Source organism: Sinocyclocheilus anshuiensis, unplaced genomic scaffold (genome assembly GCF_001515605.1).
Source record: "Sinocyclocheilus anshuiensis isolate Anshui unplaced genomic scaffold, SAMN03320099.WGS_v1.1 scaffold205, whole genome shotgun sequence".
Taxonomy (NCBI): domain Eukaryota; kingdom Metazoa; phylum Chordata; class Actinopteri; order Cypriniformes; family Cyprinidae; genus Sinocyclocheilus; species Sinocyclocheilus anshuiensis.
Genome location: NW_015536497.1, coordinates 134,553 through 152,363, shown reverse-complemented (window position 1 = coordinate 152,363; position 17,811 = coordinate 134,553). Strand labels below are relative to the sequence as shown.

The following is a 17,811-nucleotide window of genomic DNA, read 5'->3' as shown; positions in this document are numbered from 1 at the left end:
TTTTTGATTTTTTTTTTTTTTTTTCTCCGTAGTACTGTATTTGGACTCTAAGTGCCGCTGTTCAACTTATTAAGCAAGTGTGTTTTTTTATCCCTCCCCTTACCAAAACCCAAAGCAATGAATGGCATAAATTCATACATCATCAACCGCTAACCCTCGATACTATATAACAACCAACTCACGTTCACCTTAGTCGCCAATTTCTTTAACCCACATGAAGACGCAATTCGTTGGAAACATATACTGTAATTCATCGCACATTTTGCTTTGAATGCTTCTGCTCGGTCTTTGTTGATCAAAAATGGAGTCGGAAGGAAAAGGCTGGCATTATGGATCACTATTCTTCTATACAGCGTGCGCGGTAGCTTTATTTTCCCCTCGCGTGACCGGACAGATTCGTTATTCTATACCTGAGGAAATGGCAGAGGGCTCATTTGTTGGAAATATTGCCTCGGACCTGGGACTTAAGCCAAACAGACTGATTTCAGGAAAAGCGCGTGTTTTCACCGCGGACAGCAGTGAGTACATTGGACTGGACAAGGAGAACGGACATCTGGTTGTTAAGAATAAAATAGACAGAGAAGAGCTATGCGGAGAGATATCTGCCTGTAGTGTGAGTTTTGATGTCATTTTTGAGAATCCGATGGAGCTTTACCGAGTTACGGTTGACATACAGGACATAAATGACAACAGCCCAGTGTTTCCGAAATCTAAAATTGAACAAGAAATTAGCGAATTAGCGGTTTTAGGTGCGCGATTTCCATTAGAGAGCGCAATAGATCCAGACGTGGGAGTGAACACGCTACAGAAATATACTCTTCAACCTACCGATCATTTCAAGCTTAATGTTCAAATTGGCGGTGGAGGTAACAAAAACATCGAGATGGTTCTTCATTCTCCTCTCGATAGAGAAAATAAAAAACTTCATAAATTGATTTTAACTGCATTAGACGGAGGAAAACCACAAAGGTCCGCAACTGTGCAGATTAATATTATTGTTCTTGATGGAAATGATAATGCGCCCGTGTTTAGCCAGTCGTCTTATAAAACATCAGTTGTTGAAAATGCTCCTAAAAGCTCAATCGTGACTAGAGTCAGCGCGACCGATGCTGACGAGTCTAGTCACGGCATTCAATATTATTTTGAGCACGCGTCTTCTACGGTGAAAGCTTTGTTCTCCATCGATGCGGATTCTGGTGAGGTTAAAGTCATAGGTGATATAGATTATGAAAAACACAAGCAGTTTACAGTCAAAGTCAAAGCTAAAGATCACGGAGGGTTGACTGACTCGAGTGAGATAATTATTGACGTCATTGACGTAAACGATAACACGCCCAAAATTACAATAATGTCTTTTGCCAGTGCGGTATCTGAAGACGCATCACCTGGAACTGTTATAGCAATGATAAATATTCAGGATCTGGATTCAGGTGACAACAGTAAAATTACATGTTCAATTGATTTGAACTCTCCATTTAAAATCATATCCTCGTTAACTAATTATTACAACCTGGTGACATACTCAGAACTAGACAGGGAACAATCAGCAGAGTATAATATCACTATAACTGCTGTAGATGGGGGAAACCCACCTCTTTCAAGTAAAGACATTTTTAACCTTAAGATATCTGATGTGAATGATCACACACCTCAGTTTGAGCAGGAATCATATAATGCCTTTATAGCTGAAAATAACCCTCCATCTACAACTATTCTGACTGTCAAAGCAGTCGACATGGACTGGGGGCCAAATGCGAAGGTTTCATATTTTCTTATTGATGGAGACTTGAACGGAGCACCTCTGGCATCTTACATCTCCATCAATTCAGAGAGCGGTGTGATCTATGCAGAAAAATCATTTGATTACGAACAGCTGAAATCATTCAAAATGCAAGTGAAAGCTCAAGATGGGGGCTCACCCCCTTTATCCAACAACATGACTGTAAACATTATCATTCAAGATCAGAATGACAACGCTCCTCAGGTTCTGTATCCAGTACAAACTGGTGCTTCTGTGGTGGCTGAGATTGTGCCTCGTGCTGCAGATGTTGGATATCTGGTCACTAAAGTGGTGGCTGTTGATGTGGACTCTGGACAGAATGCCTGGCTCTCCTATAAACTACAGAAAGCTACAGACAGAGCGCTGTTTGAAGTGGGTTTACAGAATGGAGAAATAAGAACTGTGCGACAAGTGACTGATAAAGATGCAGTGAAACAAAAACTCACTGTTGTTGTGGAGGATAACGGACAGCCCTCTCGCTCAGCTGTGGTTTCCATTAATGTGGCTGTGGCTGACAGCTTTCCTGAAGTGCTGTCAGAGTTCACAGACTTTACACATGAAAAACAATATGACGAGAACCTGACTTTTTATTTAATCTTGGCTCTCGCAGTGGTCTCCCTGCTCTTCATAGTCTCAATCATATCAATAATTTCAGTGAAAATCTACAGATGGAGGCAGAATAAGCTATTTTATAAATCCGGGGCAACTCTACCTGTAATTCCATATTATCCTCCAGTCTACGCAGACGGCACATTACAGCATGTGTATAATTATGAAATGTGCGGGACGACTGATTCAAGAATGAGTGACATGAAGTTTGTCAGGCCCTACAGTCAGAACACACTGGTGAGCCAGAGTCGTATGGGGACAGTTCAGAGAGAAAAGAAGCAGGAGGTTGATGACCTGACTTTAGAGGTGAGATTCTCATAAGTGCTCATTGCAGCAGCAGGAGTTTAAAGCTTGAAGTGCTGTACTCTACTTTTTTTTTTTTTTTTTTGAAGATAAACAGCAAGTCATTTACTTCAAAAAACTTATATTTTTTAGCAGAGGTTGATATGTATATATTGTTTTGTTTTGAGAAACTAGACTAGTAGTTCTGTTTCTCAAACACGTCACAATATTGGTGCACAGTGAACTCTATTCCACCCACAAACACCCACACACACTCTGCTACTCTGTGTTGACACATTTTATCTTTCTCAGGCTTTCATGAAGAGATGATGTGACATTTATTTAAATATATAGCAATACATACAATACAATTTAATTACAATCAAAACATGTAACATGTTTAACAAGTTTTGTGTGGCCACTTTAATACAAAATTGAAAAAAAAAAAAAAAAAAGTAGTTACACTACTGTGTGATTTTGACAGGTAATTCCGTCATGCATTTGTCCAGGCTTTAGCTGGATTTGCCATAATAATTAGTCCAATGATTGCTCCTTTTTATAGTTTTCCCTGTGCAAGTGATTCCATGGAGCTGCAGTTATGGATCAGTATGTCAGGGTTCTGTAATACTGCCAATATTCTTATGCCATTGCTGCTATTTTTGTGTTGTGAGTTTAAAACATTTAGATGTTTTCTAGAAGGCAGAATATGTGTATTTGTACCACATTTATCAGTTTTGAACATACGCTACATCATCTGAAACACAATCAAAATTACTCTTTAGGCCATAGTACTGTCCATAGTCTGTATCATATACAGGCATACATTTCTGTCATCAACTGTTCAGATTTATTATAGCCTAATATTACATCATGAAAAAAGATTGTGAAGTTGAATGAAGTGTATAAAACAAGGATATCAAAACTCAATTTACTGCTTGGATTTTCTTTCACTCTCTTTCAATCAAGTCTCTCTGTCCCTCAATGTTGAATAGAAACCCTGCACAGTGAGCTCTTGTGTGTTAGATTGAGATATACTGGCCACACGTTGCCACAATCTGTCTTTATACGGAAACACGGGGCATTACGAACCCTTGCTTCTATCCATGATGCATAAACAGTTATCTTCTATGGAAAGTAGAGGACTGAGTGGGCTATTCCGCTGATGCTTTCTGCTTTGCTGTCAATACCATAATTGTGTATTTAATGCATCCAAATTTTAAATCATCCTCTTAAAGATTCATGATGAGCATCATAGGGTGATTTCACTGGTATTACAGCTGCTAAAGGTCTAGGTGTGGGTTCTGCATTAAACTCTTAAAGAAGCTGGGAGTGGCTTCTCTGCAGTGAGCATGCAGCCAGATATCTGAAACACCATTCAACATCAAATGTGTGTCACAGCTGAAGCATGAATCCCATCTCTAATGTCCACTGCCCAGTTCTCATAAATATTACATTCAAACAGAAAAACAATCCCTTTATGTGCTTACCATATGCCAAAAAATGTATGTTTCCCAGCTTAGTTACAGAAACGTGTAAACTGTAAAACACATTCTTATAGTAAAATGCAACATTTTGTTTACATTTAATCATTTAACATTTTAGCCTCAATGATTTTAAAATTGGGGGAAAAATCGCAAACAAAATACAGAAGAGTGAACAAGCATAGTAATTTGTTTATCATATTGACCATCTTCCCTTGCAGTAAAATGGTGTCCTCACATTACCACTATTTAACACATAAAGTGATCAGTGCAAATGTACTGTAGTGAATTTAACATTAAATTAGAAACGCAGTATCAATGTGAGTAAAGCCCAGACAGCACATGAGATCTGGGTTTGTGAGAATGCTGACTCTCAGCCAGGGGGGGTGGAAGGAAGGGCCGTTTTTCTCTGCATTGAGATTCTTTGTCCTGCTTTTGCCTCCTCAAACCTGCTTGTGTCTGTATGTGCGTATCAAAGCTGCAAACAGTGATACTGCCAATAAGTCAAAAATTATATTGTATTTTTTTTAGTGCACACATATTTGCAGGTCCTTACATATGTAATATAAATGCTTATATGCAGTTCTTTTAAAAAGCATCCCTCTTATTTTCTTCACCTTTATATGCTTGCTTCTGTTTGTTCGTACAGCTTGAACACAACCCACACCACCTACAGATATGCATATGCATAAGCTCACTTTCTCCTCTAAAACACATATTACTCCCTTGACAACATGTGTTTCTATGACAACAGACTGAGTCAGAACATTCCATTTCTTCCTTAGAGTGTAAGGGGGGACTCTCGAAGCCAGAGTCAGTACTCCCCTCTTTCTGTCTCTCCCATGCTCCCTCTTGTGCTCAGTAGAAGCGTTTACCATTTATCAGTGTCATCATTATCGATATAGCTTATTTTATTTATATTGTACATATTGCACAATTAATTTTGGTATTTGCTGTGATTGCATACTGCTCATCCTCTGCTCATTTAGAAGCAGAGATGATAAAACATCTGAACCAATCAGCTGTGCGTCATAAAATAATTGTAAAAACTGCATTATAAAATTGTCGAATTATAGAATTATATTTTTAAACATTTTAAAACGGGGGGGGGGGTAAATCAAATGAATAGAAATACAGACAAAATGTTTTGACAATACTAACCATGTTTTTCTCACTTTTCTCTCTCTCCTCTTTTGTCTGCCACATCCCACCTTTTCACCTGGCTTTCACCAACAAAGGTAAGAACAAATTCCCTTTTCTGTATATTAAAAATGTGTTTATGCCTTTGAAGTGCAATGCTTACATATTAACAGAGCTAACAATTTCTTATTATTGAATTTTAATTGGAGGAGGAAAATGTGTGTGTTGGTTTTTTTCATATGTAGGGTACAATTGGGCTCAATGCACGTTTGATATTTATCTCTAAATGCTAAACAACAACAACACTTGTTTATCAATATATGCACTGCTAAATTGTCCTGATACATGAAGTCATTAGATGCACATGAGGGAAGAAAAATAAAACACAATTCTGTGTGTAAATTGTCAATTACAAGCTAATGAGAATCCCTGAAATGATGATTAAATGTTTTAGACAAAAGGATGCTATGATTTTTAGTTGTTCAGTGTAATTAAATATTACATTGTATTACATAAATATTGTATTACTATATCAAATATAGTTGCATATCGTGACAAATTTTGATTTATCATTAGGTGAAAGGCTTCTCTAGCTGACTTTATATTTACTGTATTTTCAATTATACTGTCAGTTAAAATTAAATAAAAAGCAATAATTTGACTGTCATATACATTGAAAGGGGGCTTTTAGCCCCACTGTACCCAAATCTGCTTGCTTAATGTTAGCCAGACATGTATTGCAATTTTGATTCCAAATGCAACACAATAACAACACTCATAGTATCAGTGCACAGAACACTATATTAATAGAGGAAAAATGTTTTTGTAACTTAACTGATGCTTTTACGTAAAAAAATAGGTAAGTAAGTAAATAAATAAATAAATAAATAATCAGGTAAGTAAACAACTTTATTCGGGACGTTTATTCAAATCTCAATGTCTTGTGCCGCTTCCAACCTACCTAAAGATGCTTTTCAGAATAACTCATGCTGCTGCGGCATGCGTAAGTATTTTTTTTGCGAAGATAAAAAGACAAACAGGAAATGGAAAGCATTGAAATAGACGTTCTTTCCTTCTGAGCACACGAGTGTAGCTGCGTGAACAGGCCGCCTGTGTGGCGCTGTCCATCCACGTGGTGCTGAATCGCTCACTCTAGCTGCTTGCGGTCTCCCCCCTGCTCATAGTTGAGTCCTTTGTTGCAAGAGGATCATGCAATCTTGCACGGATAAAGAGCAGTTTACCTACTAATATGGATATTAATGTAATTCCTTTTTGACTTGAAAGGCGATAATCATAACTAAAATGTTAATATTTCTAAAAATGGCAGCTGATCTTATTAAAATGTAGAATCATTGTGCGCTTTCATCAATAACCTCCACACACACAGCAATGCATGCACCTGCTCAAACGTTGGTACTGGTGCGCTTCTCTCTGTCGCCACAAGACGGCACAAGTTCATATTCTTTTTAAAGCAGTTATATTTGAGATAATAGAAGCGCGCAGGCTCACACACACACACACGTAGAAGATAATAATCATCATCATCACCATCATCACAAATAACAACAACAATAAATGTATTATTATTATTATTATTATTATTATTATTATTCACGGATAAAGAGCAGTTTACCTACTAATATGGATATTAATGTAATTCCTTTTTGACTTGAAAGGCGATAATCATAACTAAAATGTTAATATTTCTAAAAATGGCAGCTGATCTTATTAAAATGTAGAATCATTGTGCGCTTTCATCAATAACCTCCACACACACAGCAATGCATGCACCTGCTCAAACGTTGGTACTGGTGCGCTTCTCTCTGTCGCCACAAGACGGCACAAGTTCATATTCTTTTTAAAGCAGTTATATTTGAGATAATAGAAGCGCGCAGGCTCACACACACACACACGTAGAAGATAATAATCATCATCATCACCATCATCACAAATAACAACAACAATAAATGTATTATTATTATTATTATTATTATTATTATTATTATTATTATTATAACTATTATCTCTTGATTTTAGATATGGAGTGGCTCCTCTAGATCACTTTGACTTGACTTGCGCGTACTAGCCCTTTAAGATATTTTAGGAATTGGATTGGTTGAAGATAAATGTAGAGTCGACCAATGAGGTAAAGACTTAGACAAAGAGATCCACTCCCTCTCACTGCTGTGGCATCTTCCTGAGCTCTAAGCACAGAGAGCGCATGAAATACTCATTTTTTATCAAAAGGACCTCTTACACTAAATAGGAATATGCCATCAATATACTTTCTGGGATTATGTAATTGTTGTGAATATTTTGAAATCTTGAGAAAACTTGGATAAATCGTCAAAAGCTTGGAGACGGAGATTATGGAATCTCTATTCTTTTTGAGGATAATTTGGTGGTGCTGTGTCTTCATTCTTCCTTGGAGTACAATAGAGGCGCAGATTCGATACACAATTCCAGAAGAGCTAAGAGAAGGATCTGTGGTCGGACATATCGCTAAAGACCTCGGTTTGGATGTATCTAAGATTTTAGATCGTAAATTACAAATAGCATCTGAGACTGGTAAGCAGTATTTCGCCGTGGATGTGGAAAAGGGTGATCTTATTGTGAATGAGAGAATTGATAGAGAGGGTTTATGTGGATACAATGTCCCGTGTGTTTTGCCTCTTCAAGCTGTTTTAGAGAATCCTCTGCAGATGCATCGGGTTGAGATTGAATTACAAGATATTAATGACAACAAGCCCAATTTTAAATCTAATGAGCGTATATTGAATATTCCAGAGTCTATTAATTCAGGGGCAAAATTTCTCTTAGAGAGCGCTATTGACTCGGATGTACAGTTCAATTCTTTAAAATCATACAGTCTGAGCAATAATGATAATTTTGTTTTAAACGTAAAAACTCAAGATGCAGTCAAAATTCCCGAACTAATACTAAAACAACCTCTTGATCGAGAAAAACAGGCTGTTCATAAGCTAATATTGACAGCAGCTGACGGGGGGAATCCAGTGCGCACGGGCACATGTGAGATCACTGTTGTCGTTTTGGATATTAATGACAATGCTCCAGAATTTGAAAAACCATTTTACGAGACTGTTGTTGATGAAAACGAATCGAGTCATAAAGAAATTATAAGAGTCAAAGCTATAGATTTAGACGAAGGGTTAAATGGAGATATTGAATATTTCTTTGCAGACCAAACATCAGATACAGCATTGTTTAATATCAATCAACAAACTGGTGTCATCACAGTTAAAGGACAGCTGGATCATGAAAAAGCAAGCCTACATAAATTTGATATAGTAGCAAAGGACAAAGGAAATCCTCAAATGGAGGGCCATTGCAGTGTAAAGATAAAGGTTAATGATGTAAATGACAACGCACCTGACATAATTATTACTTCCCTCTCAAGTCCGATTCCTGAGAATTCCTCAAATGACACTGTCGTTTCTTTAATTAGTACAAAAGATGCAGATTTAGGAGAGAACGGGAAAGTTACGCTTACGTTGGCCCCTGGAACACCATTTAGATTGAGCCTTACAGTTTCAAATCATTACGCACTAGTTACCAACGGTTCTCTAGACAGAGAGACTTATTCTGAATATAAAATTGAATTGAAAGCAGTTGATGCCGGTTCGCCACCGCTATCTAGTGAGAAAACAGTCACAATCGGCATTTCAGACGTGAATGACAACTCTCCAATGTTCACTGAGAAGTCTTACACGGTTTACGCTAAAGAAAACAGCGCTCATGACTCAGTATTGTGCTCAGTCTCCGCCTATGACCCAGACTTGGGAGAAAATGCCAAAATCTCCTACTCCATTTTGGACTCTAAGGTCCAGAACGTTCCTGTATCTTCTTATATATATATAAACTCAGAAAACGGAAGAATATTTAGCATGCACTCGTTTGACTACGAGAAAATCAAAGTGTTTCAGATCCTCGTTCAGGCTAAAGATCATGGCTCTCCATCTTTGAGCAGCAACGCCACAGTTCATGTATTTATTTCGGACCAGAACGATAACGCACCTGCTGTCATTTACCCGTCCACATCCATGGGGTCTGTCTCTCATCAGAGGATGCCCCGTTCTGCTAAAGCAGGACATCTCGTTACTAAGGTAACAGCAGTGGACGCGGACTCGGGTCATAACGCCTGGCTGTTCTACAGGCTCGCAGAGGCCACGGACGCGTCTCTGTTCAGTGTCAATTTACATACGGGAGAGGTGAGGACTAAACGCGCTGTTTCAGAGCACGATGACTCCTCTCAGAGACTGCTGATAGAAATAAAGGATAATGGAGAACCGCTCCATTCCACCACAGTCACAGTGGATATACTGATAGAGGAAGGCCTTCATGAGCCCATCTCGGAATATAGTATGAAAACAACAGAAAACAACAACAAGAAGAAAAGCGGCAAAATCGCTTTGTACTTGATAATCTCTTTGGGCACAGTGTCAGTTTTATCTGTGTTGACATTATTTACGTTGGTTGTGAAATGCGTTAGAAGCAGCATCGGAAGTTCTAGTTGCTGTATCAGGAGGACAAATTCTGAATACAAGAACCCCAACAGAAACCTGCAGATCCAGCTCAACACTGACGGGCCCATTAAGTATGTGGAGGTTCTGGGAGGAGACATGATGTCTCAGAGTCAGTCCTTTGGGTCCTATCTCTCTCCAATGTCAGAATTCAGTGATCTTACCCTCGTTAAACCAAGCAGCACCACAAACTTTACAGACACGCTAAACGTGCTTGATGCATCATTACCAGACAGTGCGTGGACGTTCGAGAGCCAACAGGTGAGCGCGTGATTTTTATTTTATTTTATTTATTTTTATATTATAGGCCATTTTTGATGTCATTATGTGCAAAAACGAATTATTCTAACCACTTTACAATTTACAAAATCAGAAACATATTTGCACCAATATTACAGTTCTGATTTACAAACAGTGCAATTGTTTTAATATGAAACTTGTAAATAATACTTTAACACTTGCAATACTTAATAATAGAATAACATGTAAAAGCGATATTCACGTGTTACATGTTTGAGCGTCAATATGCTTCTATGCAGCATCTCCGAATACTGTTTGTACGAATATTGACTTTATTTTTGCAGTATAGTCTTTCTAAATATCCTATTTATCTGCATTTGCTTTTAAAACGAGTAATTGTGTAGGAAAATTGTCGTTTCAATGCAGTGACCCGTAAAATAACTATGTATTCTGTATGGGTGTTGAGCTTGGTTTTGCCCTGCCTCTTTAAGACTGATTCATGTTATGACTGGAGAGCGCTTATCCAATAACCGGACCGCACTGCACAAAAGGATCTACTCCCTCCCCCGACATAATGCTGAAAACCATTACTCACAGACCTGAGACAAAATGCACTGCACTCGCTGCAATGTATTTAACAACGGAATATAATCTGGAATGCTATACATTTTAAAATGTTGCATTATTTTTGTGAAGGCTAATAGACGTAAGATGAATGTCAGGATACTGGAATCAACGATAATTTATCGTGTTTGGAAATGAGGACTCAAATACAAAGGAGAATTTTGCTCTGGTGGGCGCTGTGGCTGTTGTGTTTCGCTGTTTTGTGGAGCGATACAGAGGCGCAGCTTCGTTACACAATACCGGAGGAGCTGAAGGAGGGATATGTTGTCGGAAATGTAGCTAAAGATCTCGGTTTGGATGTATCTGAAATATCTAATCGTAAATTACGGATAGCATCTGAGTCTGGTAAGCAATATTTCGGTCTGAATTTGCGGAATGGCGAGCTGCTTGTGAATGAAGTAATAGACAGAGAAACCCTGTGTGGACAAAGCGCGAGTTGTGTGTTACCAGTTCAAGTCATAATCGAGGGTCCACTCCAGTTTTATCGTGTCGAAGTTGATATCCAAGATATAAATGACAATTCCCCGACTTTCCTTTCAGGCACAAAAATCATTGATGTATCAGAGGCCACGCTAACCGGAGCAAGATTTCATTTAGAGCCTGCGCAAGACGCAGATGTCGGGTCAAACACTTTGCGCACGTATGCTTTAAATAAAAATGAATATTTTGTCTTACATGTTAAAAATGATAAAGACGGAACTAAAGTCCCAGAAATTGTTTTGCAGAAAGCACTTGATAGAGAAAAACAGTCTATACACCATCTGATTTTGACAGGTATTGATGGGGGTGATCCAATGAGATCAGGCACCGCTCAGATTACTGTTAAAGTGCTTGATGCGAATGACAATGCTCCTGTATTTGAACAAGATTTATATGAAATTAAAGTGGTGGAGAACTCTGCTCCAGGTAAGATAATTCAGATGGTAAAGGCAATTGACTTAGACGATGGCGTAAATAGTGAAATTGAGTATTCGTTAGGATCTCTCACACAAGAAGCAATAAAGCAGTTATTTTCTATTGACTCGGATACTGGCGAATTAACTATATCAAAAAGTCTTGACTATGAAATGAGCTCCACATATAAATTTGACATACGTGCCAGAGACAAAGGCGCGCCTGTAATGGAGGGACATTGTAGAGTTCAGGTGAATGTTTTAGACATGAATGATAATGCACCTGAGATCATCATCACCTCCTCACCCAAACCTGTGCCAGAAGATGCGCCCGCTGGGACTATGGTAGCGTTAATAAATGTTAAAGATTTAGATTCGGGCGTAAACGGGAACGTAACGCTTGGCATTTCACCCGATACCCCATTTAAATTAAAGCCAACATTTTCAAATCATTATGTACTAGTGACAGATTCACAATTAGATCGAGAAAAAATTCCCAGCTATAATATTGAGCTAAAAGCCTCAGACTCTGGATCACCTCCACTTGTATCTAGCAAACTCATTACAGTTAATATACTAGATGTCAATGATAATCCTCCTGTTTTCTCTGAACGTGTGTACTCGGTTTATATTAAAGAAAACAGCGCTCCGGGATCCATTTTAGCATCAGTAACAGCATCAGATCTAGATACAGGAGAAAATGCCAAAATTGTCTATTCAGTTCTCGATACGAATACTCAAGACGTACCCGTCTCTTCATATGTTTATATAAACTCTGAAAATGGGAGTATATTTAGCATGCACTCGTTTGACTACGAGAAAATTAAGATCTTTCACATCGTCGTCCTTGCTAAAGATCATGGCTCTCTTCCAATGAGCAGCAACGCCACAGTTCATGTGTTTATTCTGGACCAGAACGATAACGCACCTGCTGTCATTTACCCGTCCACATCCATGGGGTCTGTCTCTCATCAGAGGATGCCCCGTTCTGCTAAAGCAGGACATCTCGTTACTAAGGTAACAGCAGTGGACGCGGACTCGGGTCATAACGCCTGGCTGTTCTACAGGCTCGCGGAGGGCACGGACGCGTCTCTGTTCAGTGTCAATTTACATACGGGTGAGGTCAGGACTAAACGCGCTGTTTCAGAGCACGATGACTCCTCTCAGAGACTGCTGATAGAAATAAAGGATAATGGAGAACCAATCCAGTCCATCACAGTCACAGTGGATATACTGATAGAGGAAGGCCTTCATGAGCCCATCTCGGATTATACTATGAAAACTACAGAAAACAACCACAAGAAAAACGGGAAAATAACTTTATATTTGATCATTTCTTTGGGAACAGTGTCACTTTTATCTGTTTTGACATTGTTCACGTTGATTGTGAAATGCGTTAGAAGCAGCATCGGAAGTTCAAGCTGCTGTATCACAGTGATCTTACCCTCGTTAAACCCAGCAGCACCACAAACTTTACAGACACGCTAAACGTGCTTGATGCGTCATTACCAGACAGCGCGTGGACGTTCGAAAGCCAACAGGTGAGACAACAAGTATAACATCAAATCAGATGTTGTCAGCATTTGACAGCATCGTGTGTTATTGAACATGTAAGTCAATTCAAGCCTTCTAGTATTTATACCTGTGAATGAAATTGTAAATATCATCGTGCATATAATACAATGTTATTGTTTTGCTATGGCATTAAGGATGTGTTTTTAAGAGAGAGCAGACACAAACTTGTATTTTCAGCACCACAGCTCCGGACAGCGAACACTAGGCTATGTCTATGTTGCGACCAACCTGGTCTCATAAAAATACGTACCTCTGGGTACTTTTCTGCAACACCGTTTTTACGTACCTTACTGCACGTTTCGCCGCAGTTTCAAAGAGAAATGTCCACTGAGTGGCGTTAAAACACGGGTTCAATACGTGAACCCTGGCACGTTTTTATTACGTTGATATAGGTACATATTGCTGTGTTTTTATTACGTTTCTTCAGGTACGTATTGCGGCAGTTCAGAATTCAAATATCCGGGGACTGTCGCTAAAAGTTAATGCTCTATCGTGTTGGAAATATGCCCTACACCAAACCCAACCCTAAACCTACCCGCGTTTCCATTACAGATTTGCGCAAAACTTTGGCGATATTTGCGGCCACTTATGAAGTGTTTCTTGGAGGTTATAGTACATTGAAGAATGATCATATGACTTTTTACATACGCCATGTGACCTGTAAATGCGAAGCCGTTTCCATTGCAGTTTTGCGAATTATTCCTTTTTCGCATTGCCTGAAAAAACACCTCATGCGAGCGTAAAAACTTTTTCAATTTCAATTTGCGCAATTTGAAGGGTAATGGAAACGCGCCTAGTTGACAAATGCAAAACTGATATAAAAACGCATTTGTTGATGCGACCGTGTCATTTGAACTTCCTTATATGCAGATTTGAACTGTTTTGTCGAACAGTAGTTACACGGGATTCGAAGCGGAGCTCCTCACCTCTCAAGTACGTCTCCATACTCCGTGAGCTACCAAACAAACCTATCATCTATGAAAACCCATTGATATGAAGCTGGATATGTGCAGTGCTAACATTCAAAAGCACCAGTTTTCACATTTCCCAGCATATTAAAATTGTTTTGAAGTCATAACATAATATTCTTCAAGTAATTGTGCAAAAATTACGCTTTATTAATCGAAACTAAATGTGTGTGAAAAGGAATAAAAGGTGTCGGAGTTTTACTGCCTCTACTGTCCATTTCTTTTGGAAACTGCAGTGATATGTACTTATTGGTATGTATTTCGCGTCTAGCGAAAAAGTGCCCCCAGGTACGTTTTTGCCATGAGGCCAGGTAGGTTGCGACTCACATCCGTGCACATTAATGCATTTGATCTATCTATCTATCTATCTATCTATCTATCTATCTATCTACCTATCTACAGTATCAGTTATTACAAATAATTTAAATCGTGTGAAAGTTTGAGAATGCCGTTTTATAGATGATCCGTTACTTTTTAAGAATATTCACGGATGTATTATTTTCATTGGCGCCATCACAACAACATGTCAAAAATAGTATATAATATAGTTTTTGTAGTAGTAGAAGCGCACAAAAATGCAGTTATTTTCAATAGTCTGTATTTGGAATGCTTGCAAGAAAACTACGTAATTCCACACAAAAGACGTTATATTGCTAAACAAAAATGGCTCTGTATGTCTTTAAGAGACAGCATGGCATGAGAGAACTCTGCACCAATCACGTAATAGAACGTACATAGTGATCTACTACGTCCCCCAGTCAGAGCAGCAGAACAATGAAGAGAGCTGAAGAGAGAGGGAGGTAGCTTCACATGCCGGTATGAAGTCGATTACAACATAACGGACACCTACAGTGGATTGTATTACCTCGAAATGAAAATATATCATTTGATAAACTGTTCATAAAAGAGGAATATGTTGACGGAATGGGAAAATATATTGTGAAGATGAGACGCAAGGAGAATGGAGAGTTTATATGGGCTACGCGTTGGCTATTCGTCTCTCTTTTGTGGAATACAGTCGGAGCTCTGACTCGCTATACTATACCAGAAGAACTAAAAGAGGGTTCAGCCATTGGAAATATCGCTAAGGATCTTGGTTTTGATGTCTCAGATATCGCAAATCGCAATTTGCGGATAGCATCTGAGAACAGCATGCAGTATTTCAGCGTTGATTCAGAAAAGGGTGAGTTGGTCATGAACAGTAGAATTGACAGAGAAAGTCTGTGCCCTCAAAGCGTTAGCTGCATTTTGCCATTACAGGTTATCATAGAAAATACGTTACAATTGTTTCGAGTCGAGATAGAAATACAAGATATAAATGATAACGCACCGATCTTTCAAACAACAGACGGTGTTCTGGAAATTGCTGAATCCATCACTCCGGGAGACCGATTTCCGCTTGAGAGTGCAGAGGATTTGGACGTTGGGAGGAATAGTTTGAAATCGTATTCGTTAAGCAATAATGAATGTTTCCGATTAAATGTAAAAACACTTGGGGATGGTAGAAAAGTACCAGAACTTGTAGTTGATAAACCACTGGACAGAGAGAAAAAATCTGTCCACAAGCTAATTTTAACTGCTGTAGATGGCGGCGAGCCTGCCAAATCTGGGACTACAATAATACGCATCAATGTTCTTGACAGTAACGACAATGCTCCAAAATTTGACTTGCCAACATACAAAGCATCCCTACGAGAAGGTGCTCCCGTTGGTTCATCTGTATTAACAATAAAAGCCACGGATTTAGATGAAGGTGACAATGGAGAGATACAATATTTTTTAGGTGTGCATACACCTGAACCTGTAAGAAAATGTTTTGCTTTGAACCCAGACACGGGAGAAATTACAGTCATAGGAAATATTGACTACGAATCTACTAAATCATACAGATTTGACGTCAGTGCAAAGGACAAAGGAAACCCAGAACTAATGGGTCATTCGTCTGTCCATATAAACATAATTGATGAAAATGACAATTCTCCAGAAATTATTTTAACATCATCACCCAGCCCTGTGCCAGAAAATGCCTCTGTCGGAACAGTTGTAGCTTTAATTAATGTCAAGGATTTAGATTTTGATGCTAATGGCAAAGTAAATGTAAATATATCCCCTGGGTTTCCATTTACATTGAAACCGTCCTTTGACAATCATTATTCACTGGTAACAGACTCATCTTTAGATCGTGAGGTCAATGCAGAATATAACATAGAAATAATAGCGACCGACTCTGGTGTACCACCCTTAAAGACAATAAAGACTATAAATGTTAAAGTACTTGACGTGAATGACAACCCTCCAAAATTCTCACAGCTCTCATATAATGTTTATATAAATGAAAATAACGTAGCAGGTGTTTCATTATTTTCTGTATCTGCATCGGACATTGACCGAGATAAAAACGCTTTACTCACGTACTCAGTTTTGGATTTAAGTTCAAACCAAGTGCCACCATCATCTTATTTTTATATCAACTCTGAAAACGGAACTATTTACAGCATGAGCTCATTTGATTATGAGAAAATGCAACTAATCAGTGTTATAGTGCAGGCTAAAGATCATGGCTCTCCACCTCTGAGCAGCAACGCCACTGTTCATGTGTTCATTCTGGACCGGAACGATAATGCACCTGTTATCATTTACCCGTCCACATCCATGGGGTCTGTTACTCATCAGAGGATGCCCCGTTCTGCAAAAGTAGGACATCTCGTTACTAAGGTAACAGCAGTGGACGCGGACTCGGGTCATAACGCCTGGCTGTTCTACAGGCTCGCAGAGGCCACGGACGCGTCTCTGTTCAGTGTCAATTTACATACGGGAGAGGTGAGGACTAAACGCGCTGTTTCAGAGCACGATGACTCCTCTCAGAGACTGCTGATAGAAATAAAGGATAATGCAGAACCGATCCAGTCCAACACAGTCACAGTGGATATACTGATAGAGGACGGCTTTCATGAACCCATTTCAGACCATAGAGAAAAAACTATCGAGCCCAACAAGAAAAGTGGCAAAATTACTTTATATCTGATCATCTCTTTGGCTTCAGTGTCTTTGTTGTGTCTTTTGACATTTTTCATCTTACTGGTGAAATGTGCGCGAGGCAGTAGAGGCGGCTCAAGCTGCTGTATCAGGAGGACAAATTCTGAATACAAGAACCCCAACAGAAACCTGCAGATCCAGCTCAACACTGACGGGCCCATTAAGTATGTGGAGGTTCTGGGAGGAGACATGATGTCTCAGAGTCAGTCCTTTGGCTCCTATCTCTCTCCAATGTCAGAATTCAGTGATCTCACCCTCGTTAAGCCCAGCAGCACCACAAACTTTACAGACACGCTAAACGTGCTTGATGCGTCATTACCAGACAGCGCGTGGACGTTCGAGAGCCAACAGGTGAGACTAATACAACTTTTGCTTATTCAGAGCTGTCTTCGTATCTAAGTAAAAGTATGTCTCTAAATCGCATGTGTGTTTTCCGAATTCACATGCACATATATATATATATATATACAGTGGGTACGGAAAAAGTATTCAGACCCCCTTCAATTTTTCTCTTTGTTATATTGCAGCCATTTGCTAAAATCATTTAAGTTAATTTTTTTTCCTCATTAATGTACACACAGCACCCCATATTGACAGAAAAACACAGAATCGTTGACATTTTTGCAGATTTATTAAAAAAGA

At 38.9% G+C, this 17,811-nt stretch overlaps 1 protein-coding gene across 4 annotated transcripts in view; it reads left to right on the top strand.

Annotated features, from left to right (window-relative positions):
• LOC107687322 (protocadherin gamma-C5-like) overlaps positions 1-17,811 on the top strand; it is a 52,017-nt gene that overhangs the window by 3,677 nt on the left and 30,529 nt on the right. For 2 of the 4 annotated variants that reach the window (XM_016484653.1, XM_016484631.1), the window contains exon 1: positions 153-2,695. The exons of 1 other annotated variant lie outside the window; for it this stretch is intronic. In XM_016484653.1, the coding sequence (XP_016340139.1) occupies positions 302-2,695 (2,394 nt within the window). In that variant the 5' untranslated portion in view covers positions 153-301. Of the gene's footprint in view, positions 1-152; positions 2,696-7,544; positions 10,095-17,811 lie in introns of those variants that run through there. One more of the 4 variants, XM_016484620.1, reaches the window with a different exon arrangement.